This window comes from Rattus norvegicus, chromosome 19 (assembly GCF_036323735.1).
Source record: "Rattus norvegicus strain BN/NHsdMcwi chromosome 19, GRCr8, whole genome shotgun sequence".
Taxonomy (NCBI): Eukaryota; Metazoa; Chordata; class Mammalia; order Rodentia; family Muridae; genus Rattus; species Rattus norvegicus.
The window spans coordinates 62,026,734-62,045,544 of NC_086037.1; the positions used below are offsets into that span (position 1 = coordinate 62,026,734).

General features: G+C 50.3%; 1 protein-coding gene across 1 annotated transcript in view; it reads right to left on the reverse strand.

Annotated features, from left to right (window-relative positions):
- Nucleotides 1–18,591, reverse strand: part of Pkd1l2 (polycystin 1 like 2) — an 86,974-nt gene extending 68,383 nt beyond the window's left edge. Inside the window, exons 1-8 of the mRNA XM_039098121.2 lie at nt 17,331–18,591; nt 16,511–16,675; nt 15,833–16,018; nt 11,200–11,310; nt 7,740–7,887; nt 4,310–4,539; nt 1,523–1,927; nt 109–186 (exon numbers count right to left, since the gene is read on the reverse strand). Of these exons, the coding sequence (XP_038954049.1) occupies nt 109–186; nt 1,523–1,927; nt 4,310–4,539; nt 7,740–7,887; nt 11,200–11,310; nt 15,833–16,018; nt 16,511–16,675; nt 17,331–17,724 (1,717 nt within the window). The 5' untranslated portion in view covers nt 17,725–18,591. The remainder of the gene's footprint in view (nt 1–108; nt 187–1,522; nt 1,928–4,309; nt 4,540–7,739; nt 7,888–11,199; nt 11,311–15,832; nt 16,019–16,510; nt 16,676–17,330) is intronic.
- Nucleotides 18,592–18,811: the final 220 nt, after the last annotated feature.

Sequence of the window (18,811 nt, forward strand, 5' to 3'; positions counted from 1 at the left end):
TCTGCGACTGTGGGCTGGGCTCCGTGTTCACAACTCTATTTGAAGGGCTCCTTGCTAGACCCCAGGCAGGTTCAGCATCCTAGACTCCTAAGAGTACAAACACCTCACCAGTGACCGTGACGTTCCCAATGTCCAAGCTCAGGTCTGAGAAAGCGTTCCGCACGTGCACAGTGACCAGGAAGGTGCCTGCAAGGCAAGGGGGTGGGGGAAGAGTCACCAGCGTTGTCACAAATTCCGTGACACAACGGAGACAGCTCTCCCTCCGTGTGCCTGTCTGGCAGCCTTGACAGCAGCCCCGGACTCTCTCATCCTCTACATACTTATTAGCCCTACTATATACTGGGCCTGAGGCAAGACTCTGGGAGCACACAGGGGAAGGTACAACGACCCGGAGACATAGCAGGCTTGGAGTCCAGTATGGCGTGTGAGTTGGAAGTGGAACAGTGCTACCCTTAACAGCACGAGAAGGTTCTTTGAGCAGGGTTCTTTTCTCATGCCCTGTGGAATCAGCCTGTGGTGGAGGAATAGAGAGGGTGGAATAAGCGAATGGATGTCTTTCTGCTCCTAGGAAATACAGTGGACTAAGTGTGGGTAAGAACTATGGACCAGACATAGGCCTTCAGGAGAGGGATGGTGGGAGAGTAAGATGCTGTTTACGTGCAGCCAGCTGAAGGGGAAGCACAGCGCTTATCATCCTGTGGGCTGTGGTTTGAGGGGCCCAGCAGATGGTCTCAGGAGCTCACAGAGGCAATTTCAAACATGCCCACCAAAGGCAGAGTCCTGACCCTTTGTGTCCTCCCTCTTCCTGGAGAGGCCTAGATCATCTTGCCTCAGGAAGGAAAGAAGTCTGTTAATCTAAAACCGAGCAAAAGGAGGTTGGGGATTTAGCTCAGTGGTAGAGCGCTTGCCTAGAAAGCGCAAGGCCCTGGGTTCGGTCCCCAGCTCCGGGGGAAAAAAAAAAAAAACCCGAGCAAAAGGCCACTGGATTGGCCCAGGTTTTAGCAGTTAAATGTGGACAGACTTCAATGAATAGTTTCAGCGGGAGCAGAGGGAGGCAAAAGCCAGCAGGTGGGAACAAACTTAGGGCACGGGGACATGATGTCACCCACAGAGCTCAACTCAAGAACGGAGCAAGTGGGTTACCATAAATAAGTGAATAAATAAATCTCATAACATTTTAAGTAAGCTTACAAGTTTACGCTGGACCACATTCGTGTCAATCACAGGACACAGATATGTCTGCAAGTTGGCACGGGGACTCAAGGCCCAGTGTGGTGTGTACTTTTTCATTTATTTCTGTCCTTTGGCTTCTTCCTATTCCAAGCAAGACTCTTGGAGAAAGGGGTGGGGAAGGAAGCGTCAGGACTATGCTGGAGGAGGAGGCTGGCTCTCTTGTGGAACCTTTGTTCTCTGGCAGACCTTTGGCGGAAGGCCTGAGACTCTCATACCTGCCTGGTGTCACCCCTCTGAGCCCCAGGGGGACCAAACTAGAAACTGGCAGGGAAGCTGCCAACCCCAGTACCTTCAGCAGGAACAGCCACGCGGTAGCTCCCAGATGACCGCCCACCGCTCTCCTCCTTCTGGGAGAAGTTCGCATTGAGTCCCGCCACCTCGAAGGTCAGCTCCTCCAGGGTACCATGAGCCACCGAGACGTTGACCAACAAGTCCCACCCAAGCTCCACGCGGTCAGAAGCCCAGGAGGCCCGAAGCCCCGACAGCAGCTCCACAAAGTGCACAGTGAAGTTTCCAGAACGGGCGGAGGCAGTGCTGGTGCTGACATCTTGGATCTTCAGGTGGTGCCTCCCAGGGCCCAGCAACTCCTGGATGTCTCTCCCCAGGGTCAGATTGTAAAGCTGCGAGCCCCTCCGGGTGGTGAACTCAGCCAGAGTTCTATTACCCGAAAGCACAGCGTAAGTCGCACCGACTCCTAGGGGGAGTAAGGGAAATTTAGGAAGGCCATTACCAACTGTGCACTAGCGTTCTAAGATAGTTCAGGCTGAGTTCTGATGTCAAGTTCTGCCGTAGACATAGATATGGATCCAAAGAAATAAGTGAGGACTGACCAGCCTCCCTAAATGCTAACTGTATTTTTTTTTTCTTTTTTAAGTTTTGGCTTAATAAGTGATTATTTACTTTTTTTTTTATCTTTACTTCTGAATCCTCTCTGAAAATTTTTTTTTATTGTTTGTTTGTTTGATTGGTTTTGAGATAGGGTCTAATGGAGCCCAGGCTGTCCCTGACCTCACTATGTAGCAGAGGCTGGCCTTGAACTCTAGATTTTCCTGTCTGAACCTCTCAAGAATTAGGATAACAGGCAAGCCCCACTGTGCTCAGTTTGGAGATCAAACCCAGGGTTTCTTGAATGGCAGGTACTCTTCCAACTGAGTCACAGCTGCAGCCTCGTTATTTAACTAAGCCCTTGAACCCAGGAATTTAAAGCAACTGCTAAGAACAGCCTGATGATAGGGACCCCTCCCCCCTTTTGGTGGGAAACAGAGGAATCTGGGGTGGGGGTGGGACACAAGAATATTGAAGCAGGAGCATGAACTTTAAGCACTCTTTTCAGCCAAAATAGGTGAAGGTGTTTCCCTTAGCATCCACTGGTGACCTCCTAGCACAGGTAAACTCTGTGAAACCCAACCCCCTCCCCACAAAATGCAGCCTTCCTTGCAGGCTGCAAATGACTGTCCTAGCTGGATGCCAAATACTGTAGTTGTTTGACAATGTGGTGTAAGGCGGGAGAGATGGCTCAGCGGTTAAGAGCACGGACTGCTCTTCCCGAGGTCCTGAGTTCAATTCCTAGCACCCACATGGTGGCTCACAACCATCTGTAATGGGACTTGGAGCCCATTCTTCTGGTGTGTCTGAAGACAGTGTACCCACATACATGAAATAAATAAATAGATCTTTTCTAAAATAAAAAATCTTAAAAAAAAGAAAGAGTTTTATTAAAAGAAAGAAAATGGGATCCATGCAACTAGATGATATTGTTTCCAGTAGGAGCCACGCCAGATATGTCTCGTTTGGATGCTGATGAAATGGGCGGAAAGGGAAGAAGAAGAGAAGGAGAAGGAAGAGGACATACTGGTGGTGGTGATGATGGTGACAGTGATGATGATCATTTGGTGATGATGGTGATACCATAAAGCCCTATAGGAGCAGGACCCTTCACTTTCATGTGTATTCCTACCTCCCACACACCTGGCAAAGAGCTGACACACAATTGTATTCGTAGGAAGACTAAATAAATCAACGGAAGATTATTTTACTTTACCCTGGGTGCACATATCAGCCCCTGTTAGGCAACAGGCACACAGGAACAGGAAGGAACCTCGTGAGTGCCGAAGCCCATCACAATGCCATTAAGACGATCGGAGTGAAGGATGTCATACTGAGTCAGACCCTTCCTCATTTGATGATCACCACCACCATCACCGTCATCATCACATCCCCATCATCCTCATCATCCCCATCATCATTACGCCATCACCACTAACATCCCCCGCACCACCACCACCGCCATCCTAGATCTGCACTGCATCATTTATGTCAATAGGGCTCTCCATTCAGAGCTCTAACTGGACTGCGCTTTGTGGAAAAACGTTGTTGTGGATAAGGCAGGGCGGTCTCTGTGGACAAAAGTGGTGCTACTTAAAATATCAATGGGAACTATCCAAGCACCGGGAATGGATGTGCTGAGGAGTAATGGACCCTGTGGGCACAATTAGAGTGATCTCTGTAATAAATTAGAACGGAAGCTGTAACCAATCAGCGTGGAAGCCTTGGCTAAACAAGGTAGATGTTGGAACCAATCAGAATGGCCTCTGGCTTAATTAGACGACACCGTGTCCAATCAGAGTGTACCCTCGCCAGAACTGTGGGTAGGCCTGTATCCCTACGTGTACAGCTGACTGCGGGGCTTCACGGCCACAGGATGGCGCCATGCTCACGGTCACCACTGGCTGTGTGCTATAGGCAGCCCCTCCTAAGCCCACCCCTTCTTATTGAAATTCCCTCAGAGGGAAGTGGTATAGAGGGCCAGTGTTTCAAATAGGATTGTGGACATGCAGACAGATCCTTAGGAAGGCGGGGATTCTCTCTGGCCCACTGGCCTTCTAGATTGGGGTAGATTAAGTGGAGTCTATCCTGAGTGGGCCATCATAGGCCAAGCACTTAGCCCTGAAGATACCATGGGTGTTAAATAAATGAACACAAGGACGCTAAGACACTAAAGCCTCAGGTTAGCTGGATAGATTTAGAGGAGGCAAATCCTCCGTGTGCCTCCACCTGCTCGACCCTGCAGACTCACCTCCATCCAGATCCACCTGAACCCACAGGGGTTCCCCAAAGACAGCCTGACAGAGGAGGCCGGCTCCAGATCCAGACAGGCCTGAGCACCCAGTGACACGGGGCGTCTCCATCTTCTCTCGGAGGATCACTTGCTTCTGAGCGGTCACGTGCCACTCGCTGGTCGTACACTCAGCAAACACCGTGAACTCCCCGGGAGAGGTGAACTGGTGGGTCACATTGCTGGACACACTGTAGGGGAGCCGGGGTTAAAGGAGCACAGCTTCAACAATCATGCATGGGTTCACCGCTTCTGTGCTCTCCATATGGCAAGATGGCGGCGGGGCCGGGAGTGGGGGGTGTGGCGGGCAGCATGTAACGCAGGGGGCTTGCTTAGCACGGATGCAGGTCGGAGTTTGATCTCCAGCCCTCCATAACTAGGTATGACAATGCCTGTCTGCCGTCCCAGCACCCAGCAGGAGGAGGCAGAAGATTAGAAGTTCAAGACCGGGGGCTGGAGAGATGGCTCAGTGGTTAAGAGCACTGACTGCTCTTCCAGAGGTCCTGAGTTCAAGTCCCAGGAAGTACATGATTCAAGGTTCTTCTTCTCCCAGGAACAGTCTCCTCAGTCCTCTCAGTCTCTGTCTCCTCAGACAGGCAAGCATCAACAGCTTTTCCTGGACAGGTCACTGTCGAGCTTTCCAGAATCTTTCATCTTCCCTCATACTCATGAGTACAATGGGAAATGAGCGTTTGCAGGGTATGACCTGCTTCTTCAGGTTCAGGCCAGGCCCTCCCCTAGACCAGCGGTTCTCAACTTGTGGGTGGAGACCCCTTTGGAGTCGACCGACCCTTTCACAGAGTTGCCTAAGACTCTCGGAAAACACAGATGTTTACAATTCGTGACAAGAGCAAAATTATAGTTATGAAGTAGCGATGAAAATAATTCTATGGTTGGGGGTCACCGCAACATGTGGAACTGTATAAAGGGCCACAGCATGAGGAAGGTTGAGAACCACTGTCCTAGATTCTCTGCTTCTGCACCCAAATCCAAAAGACTTCTTCCCAACCACCAACTTCCTCTGTGCTTCCCAGCCGCCTGTGTGTATCTAGTTCCTCCACAAGGCTTGTATTGCCTCATAATTATCATTTTCCCAACAAGATTGTCACCACAATACAGCTCAGCTATCAAGGCAACCCATGGTGGGGAACAATAAAAGAGTCAATTCTCAGTCCTGCCAGTAGGGGGCACATGCTACCCAATTCCGGGCTTGAACAAGGCAGGCCTTCTATAAAATGTCCCATAAGACACATAGTACAATCTCAGATATGCAGAGGCTTTTCCAAGACAGATAAAGAAAACAGACTGACATATGTATGAACAAGGACATCAAATGCAAGACAGAAACCAAAGGAGAACACTCTGGTCCATCAGGTTGGTTCTCCACAAGGTCATGTAGGAGGAATGGCGTCCAACTTTAAAGTTCCTACCTCTTAGACTAACAAGAAGTCAAGCACAACTAGAAGTCTCTAGTTTTGTGGTCAAGCACCAACTTAGCATGCATGAGACCCTAGGTTCAAACCCCCCAGCATTGCAAAAAGTCAAACAAGTAAGGGCCCTGGGGAGTATGGAGGCTCATACCTATAGTCCAAGCACTCTTTATGAGGTTTATGAGGCAAGAGGGTAAGAAGTTCAAGGCCAGCCTGGGATAGGTAGTAAGTATGGAACGAGATTCTATCTAGAAGGGGGGAAGGGGAGACAGAGACAGACAGATGAATAGACAGGCAGGCAGACAGATGGATGGACAGGCAGATGGATGACAGGTGGACAGACAGGCAGACCAACAGACAGAAGGGGTGCTCAGTGAGTGAGCTGGCTGTCAGGCCTGATGGTCTGAGTCCTATTCTCAGAACCCATGTGGTGGAAGGAGTTATCTGCCTCCTCAGTTAAAGTTATCCTCTGGCCTCTACACGTGCATGTGGCACAAGAGTGCCCCCCTATAATAAATAAATGTCTCAGAAAGAAGAAATAGGGGCTGGAGAGACGGCTCAGTGGTTAAGAGCACTGATTGCTCTTCCAGAGGTCCTGAGTTCAATTCCCAGCAACCACATGGTGGCTCACAACCATCTGTAATGAGATCCGATGCCCTCTTCTGGTGTGTCTGAAGACAGCTACAGTGTACTCATATATAATAAATAAATAAATCTTTAAAAAAATAGAAAGAAGAGATAAAAACGAAGGAAGGAATTAATGAAGGAAGGAAAGTGGTAGGTTAAGCACAATGACATTTGCACAGTATGGCTTCTACGTAATTAAAAAAAATTCATGATGTTTTCCAGTCAATTGCTCCCAGAAGAGACAAGATGCTGGTGATCTTTGCTTAGAGCTGCTGCCCAAATAGGTGTCAGAGAGAAAGGGTCGCTTATGTGTTGGGGTGCTGCACACACGTGAACATGCATGTACATGTGTGTATGGGAGCACGTAAAAGTGAGAAGAAAACTTCAGATGTCATTCCTTGGGTCTTGTCCGTATTTATTTATTTATTTATTTATTACTACAGGTGTCTCTCATTAACACAGACCTCATCAAGTAGACTAGGCTAGCTGGCCAGCAAGCCCTAGGGGATCTTCTTACTGTTGCCACACCATTGGGAAGGCAGGGTAGACCACTGTGCCTGGTGGGGTTTGAGGTGTTATTTTATCAATGGGTTCTGGGGAATCAAACTCAGGTTCTTTGCCCCTGAGCCATCTCCCCAGCTGTCCTAGCTGCTTTCACGTCAACTTGACACAAGCTAGCGTCCTCTGAGAAGGAAGAAGCCTCAGTTGAGGAAATGCCTCCATGAGACCCAGCTGTAAGGCATTTTCTCAACTAGTGATCAGTGGGGGACGGCCCAGCCCATGGTGGGTGGAGCCATCCCTGGGCCGGTGGACATGGGTTCTATAAGAAAGCAGGCTGAGTAAGCCACGAGGAGCAAACCAGTAAGCAGCACCCTCCATGGCCTCTGTATCAGCTCCTGCCTCCAGGGTCCTGCCCTGACTTGCTTTTTGGTCATGGTGTTTCATCGAAGCAGTAGAAACCCTGAGCACACTACCTGGCACCACCCTAGGGCAGCGCTATCACTCCACACTGACAGAAGAAGCCCAATAGCTCTCACAACACTTGACTCTCAATTCTAGAAACCACACGGAATCCAGCCCAGGCCAGCCTGTGTAATAGTGAACAGCTCATGCCCTCCGCTGACATCTAGTTAACCACGGGACATGCGAGAGACAGAGGCCTTCCTGGTCCAGTCACCACCCACAGGGTCAGCGCAGCCGGGAAATCTAGGCAGCCATCCCCAGAACCCTGAGAAATGAAAACTATGGTCCCAGCCATTAGGGTTGGGGGTTGCTTGTTATACAGCAGAAGCTGACCGATACAACCTGCCTTAAGGATCAGAGGTCACTCTTACCTGGGAGGGTAGTAGGGGTCAAAGGTATAGCCATCTCCCATGCTGAGTACACAGGACAGGTTTCCAGTGTAGGGAGAAAGGAGCCACATCAGGGAGATGGTGACATTGTCAAAGGCGAAGTTCCCGTTGGGCACCACCAGCCGCAGGCCTGCAGACCCAAGCAGGATGCTCTGTGAATTCGTGAACCAGTGATGTCTGTTTCTGCTTAAAACCCACTTCCTTCTACCCATGTGGCCATTACTTTTATATAAGACATTTAAAGTTTATTATAGTTTTACTATTTTTAGTGTAGTGTAGTGTAGTTTAGTTTAGTTCAGTTTAGTTTGAGAATCTCTTTATATAGCCCTAGCTGACCTGGAACTCACTGTGTAGCCCAAGCTAGCTTCAAACTCACAGAGATCCACCTGCCTCCGCCTCCTGATTAGTTCTACTTTCGAGAGATCTGCTTGTTTGTTTGCTTACTCACTGTTTGTGGTGCACGCGTGAACAGGTATGCACATGTATGTGAAGGTTAAAGGACAGCCTGGAAGAGCCAACTCTCTCTCTTTGCCATGTAGCCTCCAGGGATAAACGTCAGGCCATCCGACCACAGGCGCCTCTGCTGCTGAGTCAGCATCTCTCTGGCCTTTTAAATGTTTGTCATTTTCATTTTTGTTTTATTTTCTTGGACAGGATTTGTACATCTCAGCCCTCAAATACAAAACATAGTTTCAGATGGCCTTGAACTCCTGAGCCTCCTGCCTCTGCCTTGGGAATTCTGCGATTACAAGCATGCCTGGATGTATGTGGCGTTGAGATTCAAACCCAGGATCTCTCACATACTAGGCAGGACCCTGAAAGCATGCACATCCCTCAAGACCCCTGCTTTGATGACTAGTGGCAGTCATTGTCACCACAACCCTAGATTGTTTCATAGAGAGGGATACAGGCGCACAAGCACACCAAAACATGCATGCTGTTCTGTTTGCACGGACGGCACAGGCCGTGTTTACTACCCAGGACCTGGCACTTTATAACCTAATGCATCACAGAGCTTGGTGTGTGTGGCAGACCTAAAGCTGTGCTCTTCCGTTTAACAGCTTCATAACTTTAATTTATGTAACTGGGACACTGATTATCCAAGTATATCTAATGCAGACAAACAACGCCCCCCCCCCCCAAAAAATAACTTTCTTTAAGAATAGCTAAAGGTGGCAGAAGAGTGACTATAAGCTGGTCCCCATTAAACTTGGTAAGCCTTGAACTTCAAAAGCTGGGGTGGGGTGGAGAGACAAGCAGAACCAGCTTGGGCTCCACATAGCCCTGTGTAAACCTACCCACCGCAGCCTTCCCGTGCCTGGCCGCAAAACTGAACGTGAAAGACTCTGGATCGAGGCAGAACAACATCAGGCTCTCACCCTTAGCTGTGAGGGTGCAACTGGGACCAGTAAGGGTGCTCAGGGTGCAGCTGGGACCAGTAAGGGGTGCTCGGGGTGCAACTGGGACCAGGAAGGGGTGCTCAGGGTGCTGGCCTCTGGCTCCCTCTTCATGAATCAGAGGACAGCTCTCATCAGAACACCCTGGTTCACAGGGACAGGATGAAATGTGGTTGCCACACCTTCCTCTGTCCTAAGCCACACACTTCAGTGACACCCTGCGCTGACAGATCTCCGAAAGACAGGCTTTGCCCACTAGCAAAACCACCAAAGTTGGTGCCAAGGCATATGAACCTGCTTTTCCCAGACAACAAGAGAGGGAAAACGGCCCTCAGTCTTGCTTCACCGAGACACAACCAGCAAACAAATGCCATGGGTAAAGCCTGCTGGCCACAACCCTCCCCTTCCTGTACCTGTTCCACTGCCTCCACTCCCTGCACGATGTCCCTGGGAACCCCTCATTTCCCTCCCCGCTGCAATGATTCATCCTTTCCCCTCAGGTCCTTATGGCTCATGCCCTGGGCAGAAGTTGCTTTTCTGAGTCATTTGTCACAGGATGGCACAGTGTGCTGTCTCACCCTTAAGAGAATTTGGCGTCTGTACTCTTTGTAGGAAAATGAATTAATGCACCTCTTCGGGAGGGTAATGTAGGGCTGTCTGATGGCACTTAAAATGCACTTAGCGAACTACTAGCGATTTCAATCCCGGGTCCATGTCAAGATAGGCGGGCACAAGGGGCTGGGGATTTAGCTCACTGGTAGAGTGCTTGCCTAGCAAGCACAAGGCCCTGGGTTCAGTCCCCAGCTCCGGAAAAAAGAGAAAAAAAAAAAAAAAAAAAGATAGGCGGGCACTGTGGCAGAAACCTACACAGTGCTCAGTCCGAGCAGCATTCTGACACAGGATGGAGACTCTCATGGGGTCTTATCCTTCTGGGGAGCCATGGGCAGTGGAGGGCTGCTGGAGGAGGGGGGTCATTGTCTCCCGTGTGGTGTGGCCACTACTGAGGTGCTCAGGCTTCAGTGGGCAGCGCCACAGCCGTGCTCACACCCAAGATCCTGGGTAAATTCTGGGTCACAGAACCAAGTCGCCCCTCCCTCCAAAAATGTAAGGAAATGACTTAGAGATGTGTCCGGGACATGTTATAAATGAAAAAAGAAAAGACGGGCTGTAGATTAACGTGGTTCATATGATTATGTTTTAGTTCAAACTGCATATATATTCACTCACAGCCATGTCTGCTGACATTTCTACAAGTAGAGAGGAAATGTCCTCTCAATATTAGTAGCATTTCCTTAGGGGGGAATGGGGGAGTGTCACGTTGAAGGGAAGGACTCTCCCTTCTTTATCATGACGTTTTTACAAATTGTGATAATGCGGGCTAATTCATGACTTTTAGGTTTTGATCTTAGGGCTGGAGAGATGGTGGTTTGGTGTGCTCTTGCAGAGGATCTGGGTTCGGTTCCCAGCCCGCTTGTGGAGGCCCACAGCATCTGTAACTCCAATTCTAGGGGATCTGTCACCCTCTTCTGACCTCTGCAGACACCACATGCGTGTTTCACCCACACATACAAACATACAAACAGGCAAATCATTCATTCATATATATATATTTATATATATACTTTTAAATTCAATTTTAAAAGAAATTGTGGGGGCTGGAGAAATGGCCCAGTGGTTAAGAGCACTGACTGCTCTTCCAGAGGTCCTGAGTTCAAGTCCCAGCAACCACATGGTGGCTCACAACCATCTGTAATGGGATCTGATGCCGTCTTCTGCTGTGTCTGAAGACAGCAATGGTATACTCATAAAAGAATAAATAAATTTAAAAAAAAGAAATTGTGTGTGGCACACACACACACACACACACACACACACACACACATACACACACAGAGCTCCAAGAGAGCAGGCCAGGAGGCAAGGGTGTCTGGATGTCTGTCTACAGGGAAGCTGTTGGAGGGGAATTGTCACCTGGGGAGGAGAATTTCAAGCTGACATACAACAGAAACAAGGAAATTCCCATGCCCACCCAGTTGGAGACTCACCTTCCAGACACCGGTACTGCACCCACAGGTAGCTGCCCCTAGTGGGGCACGGGTCTCCAAAGTAGGTCCCATCTGCCGCAACCTGGCATGCCTGCAGCCCCTGACACTGGCCTGGGAGACATCCACATTGCACGTAGATAGGAACGACGTGAGAGAGAAGAGGACATACACTCAGCAGAGCATCATGGATGTTACTTTATCCACTCAGATACTCAGCACCCACCCATCAACGCCTGTTGACACCTACAGGTCCTGAGCTAAGATGACAGGAAGACCGCCCATGCTTGCTCTAAGCTGTGACATAGTAAAATGCCTGCGTCCTTGTTCAGCCAGCAGTAAACATTACTTCCCCAGTCCCCAAACACCATCCTGGGTATAGGCTCCACCCTTCTTCTCTGTTTGCTATGCTGCTATCAAACGTGGGGTTGATGGTTCCCAGGGACCAATGATACTCTCTCATATCCAGCTTGTAGAAACAGAAACAGAGACTGACGCTTCCATAAGCCAAGGACACGAAGGGATACCGGAAGCCCTCTCACACACGGTGAGGGAGCGTGGCCCTCCTGATATCTGATCTTGGGCTCTGACCTCTGTAACCATTAGACAGTGGATGTCTGTTATTCAAAACCTCCGTTCTGACAAGCCTGGGACCCTGCTCCCCCTTTCTTTCCCTTCATCCCTCAGTCTCTCTTTCAGCCTTTCAGACACAGAGTGGTCCAGGCCAGGGACATCACACCATCCTGAACTCTCTCACCAGGGAGCAATACCACCAGGTTTGCTTCTAGAATCTTCTCAAGGGTACCACCTGCATCTCCCACCTAGGTTTCGGGTGCCAGGCTCCCTGTTTGTGTTCTAGCGTACACGGGCACTCACGGCAACTCGGGTGCCTTTAAAACCAAATCCCAGCTCTCCCCGCTGCCTCCACCTCTTCTCAGCAAGAAAAGCCCAGGCTTCCTTGGATGGACTTCCTGTCGCCCTGTGCACTAGAGCCACACCGTGCGCTCTGGAGTTTCCTATACCACCAAACCCCCTCTTCCTGTAGGACTTTGCAACCCCTTCCTTCCCCCTTCCCCAAACCCCCAACCTGCACCTTTCCTGGTGGTCTCTTACTTCCCATCTCCTCTGTGGGCCCCTGTCCCCGCCCCACGTGTCCCCTCACCCGACTCCGTTCCACATCACAATCTCACTTCCCAGACACCCGGGCCCCAGCACGTGTGGAGGACACGTGTTCATCTCCAGCTGCTCCAACAGTGGCTCCGAGCAGCACGGGCTCTTGTCCTTCCGTTCTAAAGGTCAGATATCTGGGTGGGCTGGACCGGCTGCTTTCCCTTCTCGGGGCTCTGGGAAAGACTGCGGCCAATACCACTTCTGAGACAGAGTCCAGACCTCGGATGCTTCAAGTTTCTCTTCATCCTCAATGTGGACTCTCTAGGCCACAGCAGTGTCCACTTGCTGGCTTCTCCTCCCCAGCTCTCTTCCGTTTCCTTGAGGAGAGAGTCCCCTGCCTAGAGGGCCTCACGGGTTTTCATTGTTCTCAACTAGACAATCCTAGAGATTGAGTTGAGGGTGGGGGATTTCCATCCCCAAGTCAGGTGACTGGTGGTCTTAAGCATACCTGAGACACCCCTGTGCCTCGTGAGTGGCTTTTTGAACCCCATCTCATTCCCCACCCACCCCCCACAGTTCTAGGGATTAGGGTACTGTAAGGGCTGTTTGGTTTCTCAGGTCTTCCAGGACTAAACCTCCCTGTTTAATGACCTAACACGATTGACCATTGATGACTGACAGATTGTCTCCTCCCTCCCTTTCCTTCTTTCACTTTTCTTCCCCTCTGTTCCTTCCCCCTCCTCTCCCTCCCTCATCCCCTTCCTTTCTTTCCCACTTCCTTTCTTTCTACGCTTTTAAAAAAAAAAGCCTCACTAGAAAACTGAAACAGAACTCCATGTAGATCAGGCTAGTCTTGAACTCAGAGATATCCACCTGCCTTTGCCTTCCAAGTGCTGAGGTTAAAGGGGTACACGTTACAGCTGACTGATCTCTAGTTTTGGAGCATTGTGGGTGGAGTCTCATTCTGCCCTTTAGGCTGTCCTTAGTCTTTGACCTCAAACAATCTCCTCTCCACTTCCCGAGTTGCTGGGACTGTCGGTATAGGCCACTGCCTCCAACTCGAAACATTAATTCCTTCAATTGTGGCTTTTGGGGGTGTGGGGGCTTCTGAGAATTAAACCTAAGACCTCCCACATGCCAGGCAGGCTGTCTGTAGTCGGCTACACGCCCAGCTCTCAGCATAATACCTTAGCACAGTGAGGCCTAGTTGGTGACCGCCCGCCATCTGGCTACATGCTTCTGTGGGCATCCGCAGTACTAGATGGAGGTCTCCGAAGGCCTGGGGAGTATTTTAAATGTTCTGCACACTGTTGGGTCTCCCCTGTGCACATGCACGCGCGCGCATGCGCGCGCGCGCGCGCGCGCGCACACACACACACACACACACACACACACACACACAGGGCCGACACATGGTAAATCTACCACGCTTTACTGAATAAATGCATGGTGCCTTTTGCCCCCTCCTGCGGCAACGTTTATCTGTCTCCTCACTGGACTCTGAGCTCTTCTAAAGCAGACACTTGATTCATCCTATCTCTACAGAGCCCAGGGTAGCGCCTAGCACTATTGGTCCTCAATAAATGTTTATTGGCCACTTGGTGATTGAGTGATCAGGTACTCCGATACAATCAGATGTTGAGGGCCTGCCAGGTTTTCTCGCCCTTTCCCTTCCAATGTGCTCCCTGGGGTGTGCTGACCCTGTTTCTAAAACTTACAGCTGACTGTTGAGGAAGTAGCCAGCCCAGCTTTAGCATGCTGGGTGAGGAAGCCTCCACCCTCAGCTCGTCCAACTGAGGCCCTTCTATCTTGGAGGACCCAGCACAGGAGTCTGGAACTCAGAAGAGAGATGTTGAGAACTACAAGCTGACTTCAGTATTTCCTCCCCCTACACCAGTTCCAGGGGAGCAAGGACACTGTGGTGAACACGTGGGACAAAGAGGTGTGGGCAAGGAAGAGTTCCAAGGGAGAAGTGACTTGCTCTCCTTAGGGGGAGGAGCCACGGAGAGTACTCTGCACCCCACACTCCTCCACTCCTCACAGGTCTTCGGTTAGAGAGAGACCTCTGAGAGGAAACGCTAACAGGCACATCAGGGAGGTTGAACCCATGGTCCTGGGCTCCAGGACTGGGCATGCAACATTGTGTCCTCATTAGTTGAGGAGCTGAAACCTTTCCTGGTCCATTGTGTCTGAACAGTGGTAACTGCAACAAACAGATTCCCTGAGGTCCTGGATCCAGGAAGATTCTGGAGTCTTCACAGGAGACCCCAGGAAGCCCCGGTAGTCCCTGAAACTGAGTCCTTTGATGGAGCAAGAACTGGTCAAAGGAGATTTTATCTGATTGAAAGGGGGTGGGAGGAGCCCAAGGGAAACCACCACATAACTAGGGAATAGCATCAGAAATGTCTGCTCTAAGGGCTGGGGAGATGACACTGTCGATAAAGCGCCTACCACACCAACACACAGACGCAAGTTCAACCCCAGAACCCAGGTAGAAAAGCAGGGTGAACCCAGGTAGAAAAGTGGGTATAGTGGTCAGATGTATAATCCAAGCACTGGGGGAGTGGAGACAGGCAGACCCCTGAGGCTCATTGGCTTGCTTGTCTAGTCTAACCTCGTCTAAATGAGTTCCACTCCAGTGAGACCCCCCATCTCAAGAGTAACAAGGTAGATGAACCCCGAGAGATGACACCTAAGGTTGTCGTCTGGCTATACCTGGGGGGGGGGAGCATTGTATGAGAGGCAAACTAAATAAACTAGAACAGCATGAGCCAAGAGGGACCACATGGCTCCAAACAATTTTAAGCTGCCGGATGACGCAGGAAAGAGCACCATTTACATAGCCAAGATCACTCAAGGCTTAGGCATGTGCAGAAAGAAGGCAGAACTGAGGACCCAGTGCGCCTCAGTGGACACAGTGTTTCCAGCAGTAACAGGCAGGGTGGGAGCCCTGTGGTACCATATTCAGTTCTTTATGAATAAATCTAAAGCTAATGCTACAATGTCACATTGTATTAAGAGCTAACGAAGGTGGATAGTGGCTGTTTGGAGTTTGTCACAATATTCTGGCTTATGTGAGACCAGGCCCGGTGTAGCACAGGCTGTTCCCAAACTTTCTAGGTAGTTAAGGGTGGCCTCGAACTCCTGACCCTCTTTCCTTCATATCCTAAGTTCAAGGATCACAGACATAAGCCGCACAATCCAACTTTCTTTACTTTTGCCTGTAGATTTGAACTGTTTTGTAATTTTAAAAATTGGGTTAACCAAGTTGATGTTCTCTACACTCAGGAGGGGGAGATTAGAAGACTTCCTGCCGCAGGAGTTGGCTTTGATGACCTTGGTGAACCTGCCTCAGTGTCCTGGTCAAGAGCTTGGTGATGTGGACAGAGATTGGTTGGGTCCCCACATGGAGGGGGCCCAGGTCATATCTGAAGAGTATCAGAATTTTCCAGAACCCTCTAATGCAGATAGAAGATCAGCAAGTGCTCTCTGATCCAGCCAGAGCTGTGGGGCCCTGGGGTCCTACCTGCCACCTCATCCTTGACGCTGACCCAGCCACAGTCTCCCTCCAGGTCTGGGGGAGGCCAGACGCCCCGGGTGCACAAATAGGGGGTCTGGCGCCCATAGAAAGCATCTTGGACTAGGATGGCCTCTCCTGAGTCGCAGTGCATGGTGATGTTGTGGCCCTCACAAGCCAGACTGTGGCCGACCCCTGCAACAGAGGAAGGTGACAACTTAGGAACCTACACTGATCGGGGAAGTACTGGGCTAGGACTCTGAGACACCAGGCTGGAATGGGGCCAGCTGGAGAGGAGGAAAGAGACATGGAGAGATACTGAGCGTCATACAGGCAGAGCCTGGGGAACAGGGGATGGGGGTGGAGAGAGGGAAGCATCAAGAGATGGAAAGGGAGAAAGTCCCAAACAAGCCAGATAGTATCAGAAGAAGTCTACAGGCAAGGCGCCTGAACAGGAAGATGAGGGACCCAGAGAGACAGATGGGGAAGAGAGGAGAAGGAGGAGACCCACCAAGAGACATGGAGATACAGTTAGGAGGACAGAAAGACTACAAGAAACCTGCAGAGATGGGGGGGGGTGGTCAATAAAGAGGGGTTAGAGAGATGAGGACAGAGGGGAGGAGAAAGGGGAACAGGAGGCAGGGAGAGAAGGTGGCGCAGGGAGGGAGCCCCAGCAGACCAGCTCACCAAACTCGCAGATGAAGGCAAAGGTCTGTGCGCAATCCTCTAGGGCAGCCCACTGGGATGAAGGACCACTCCCGATGTAGCCGCAGGCCCCCGGGGCGGGCGCGGCTTGCCCTTCCTGCCAGTTGCTGTAGTTCACATTCGAGGTGTCCAGCCAGATCCCAGAGCCTGAATGGAATCAAGTGTAGCAGGGCTTGGCAGGAGTCCTCTCTTACCCTCCCTTAAGGGGAGCCCGAACTCAACAATTCCTGTGCTATAGGTGCTCTGTCGATTGCTCTCTTCCCCACACCAGAGAACCGATTCGTCCTCACCATTAGTTTCAAATGCTCAGACTTAACTGGACACTATCTTGGAGAACCCATAAAAGGTGGTGCTACCGAGCTGGGAGTAGCAAAATGTAGAGCCCTGAGTGTTCCCTGATGCTCATGGGGAGACGACTCAGGGCATGGGTTGAGTTCATATTGAAGTGGCTTGCATTGCTCCAGAAGTTTCTAGAGCCCAAGAAGGTGGTTGGAACTGTTCAGCTGTGAGACTTTGCAACCTCCCAGGGGAGGTTTGCCCTCAGAATGTACACACAGAGGCACCACACCACAGAGAGCATGGACTGCAGTGGAAACTGGAAGAATAGAAGCATATTTTTTAGACTCCCCCCTCTGCTAGTTACTATACATGAATTATTTTTACCCGGTCCACCAAACAACTAATGGTCTCTTTGCCATGAAAATTAGGACATGTTGATTTGCCCCATGGGGTTCTGGGTAAGACGTAGTGATAAGAATTTTTATCACATGCTTCCTGTTAGACCCAGCTATGCGGCACCTACCTCCCGTAGTGCCGTTGTGCGCCGAGCCTCCCGTGAGCCCGATCCACCATTCTCTGTCCTGGGTAACGTGTCTCTGCAGGAACTGCTGGGTGTCTTCACCAGGAATGAAGACCAGATGACCTCCGCGCCGTTCACACCAGCCCTGGGCACCGTGGAAGGTGTGTTCCAGCGGCACAAACTCATAGCAAGTGTCTCTGAAGAGCACCTGGCTCCTTGAGCAGAGACCGCGTCCTTCTGACTTAGCCACCGTGGCCCCAGTGCTCAGTGTAAGCCACAGAAGCACCAAGCCTACCATGCTCATCCTGGGACCACTGCCGGGGCTGCAGGATGGAGATCGGTCCTTCATATGCTGCCATCCACATAGCCACCCGCCATCCATCTTCCTTTCCCTCATTGCACCAAATAATCACTCTTTTGTTTATGGGACAAAACGCACAGGGTGAATGTGTCTGTGTTTTGGCTTCATCCAACTCTTTGTTCAATGGCTGTCTGAAAACCAGTTCATGTTCAAATTTCTTCTAGAGAAAGATAAAGTTGCTATGATACCTGTTTGATAAATTCTTTACTATTCTTTTCTTCTTCTTCTCTTTGGGCAGTCAGCATGTGGGAGGCTTGTGATATAACTAGCGTAGAAGTTAGTTATGGGATGGCTCGCGTACAGAGTGGTACCACATGCAGTTCTATTGTGTGGAAGGCCACCTGCGCCCAGGCGATAACTGTCTTCCCCTGTCTGATGGGACAGGCAGGTCCCCTTCTGACACATCATGCCATCATTGTGCTGACCGGAGGATAAAGCATCCCCACAAAATGTATTTCGTGCCATCAAATAAGTTTTATAACCTATTCATCCTCAGCTATCGCCCAGACCATCTGGAGCGTGTCCAGGGTCTGTGGCAAAACGCAAGGGCTTTATCTTTGCACACAAGGCTCTGTCTAGTCTGGCTTCAGAGAATACGCCAGTCCATCCGGCCCACTTCTCCTTCAAGGCTTGATTCAAAAACTACTTCCTGAGACTGGAGAGATGACTCAGTGTGTAAAAACTCAAACCACACGAGCCTGAGTTTGGGCCCAGAACCCTTGTAATAGTCCAGATGTGGAGGCGTGCGTATTTAATCTCAGCACAGCAAGATTCTAGCAAGACATAACACACAATCCTATGGCAAGATGGGAGGAAGGGACAAGTTTTCTGCAGGCTTCTGCTGTCCATTTCCCACCTTAAAAAATATGTTGTTACACCCCTACATGTATGTGTGTGTGTGTCTGTCTGTCTGACTCTGTGTGTATCTGTGTGTGTCTGTATATGTTTGTGTGTGTCTTTGTGTGTCTCTATGTGTCTATGTATGTCTGTGTGTGCCTATGTCTCTGTGTGCATTTGTGGCTCTGTGTGTGTCTGTGTGTCTGTGGCTCTCTGTGTGTCTAGGTGTGTCTATGTCTCTGTATGTGTCTATGTCTCTGTGTGTGTTTGTGTGTATCTGTGTGTC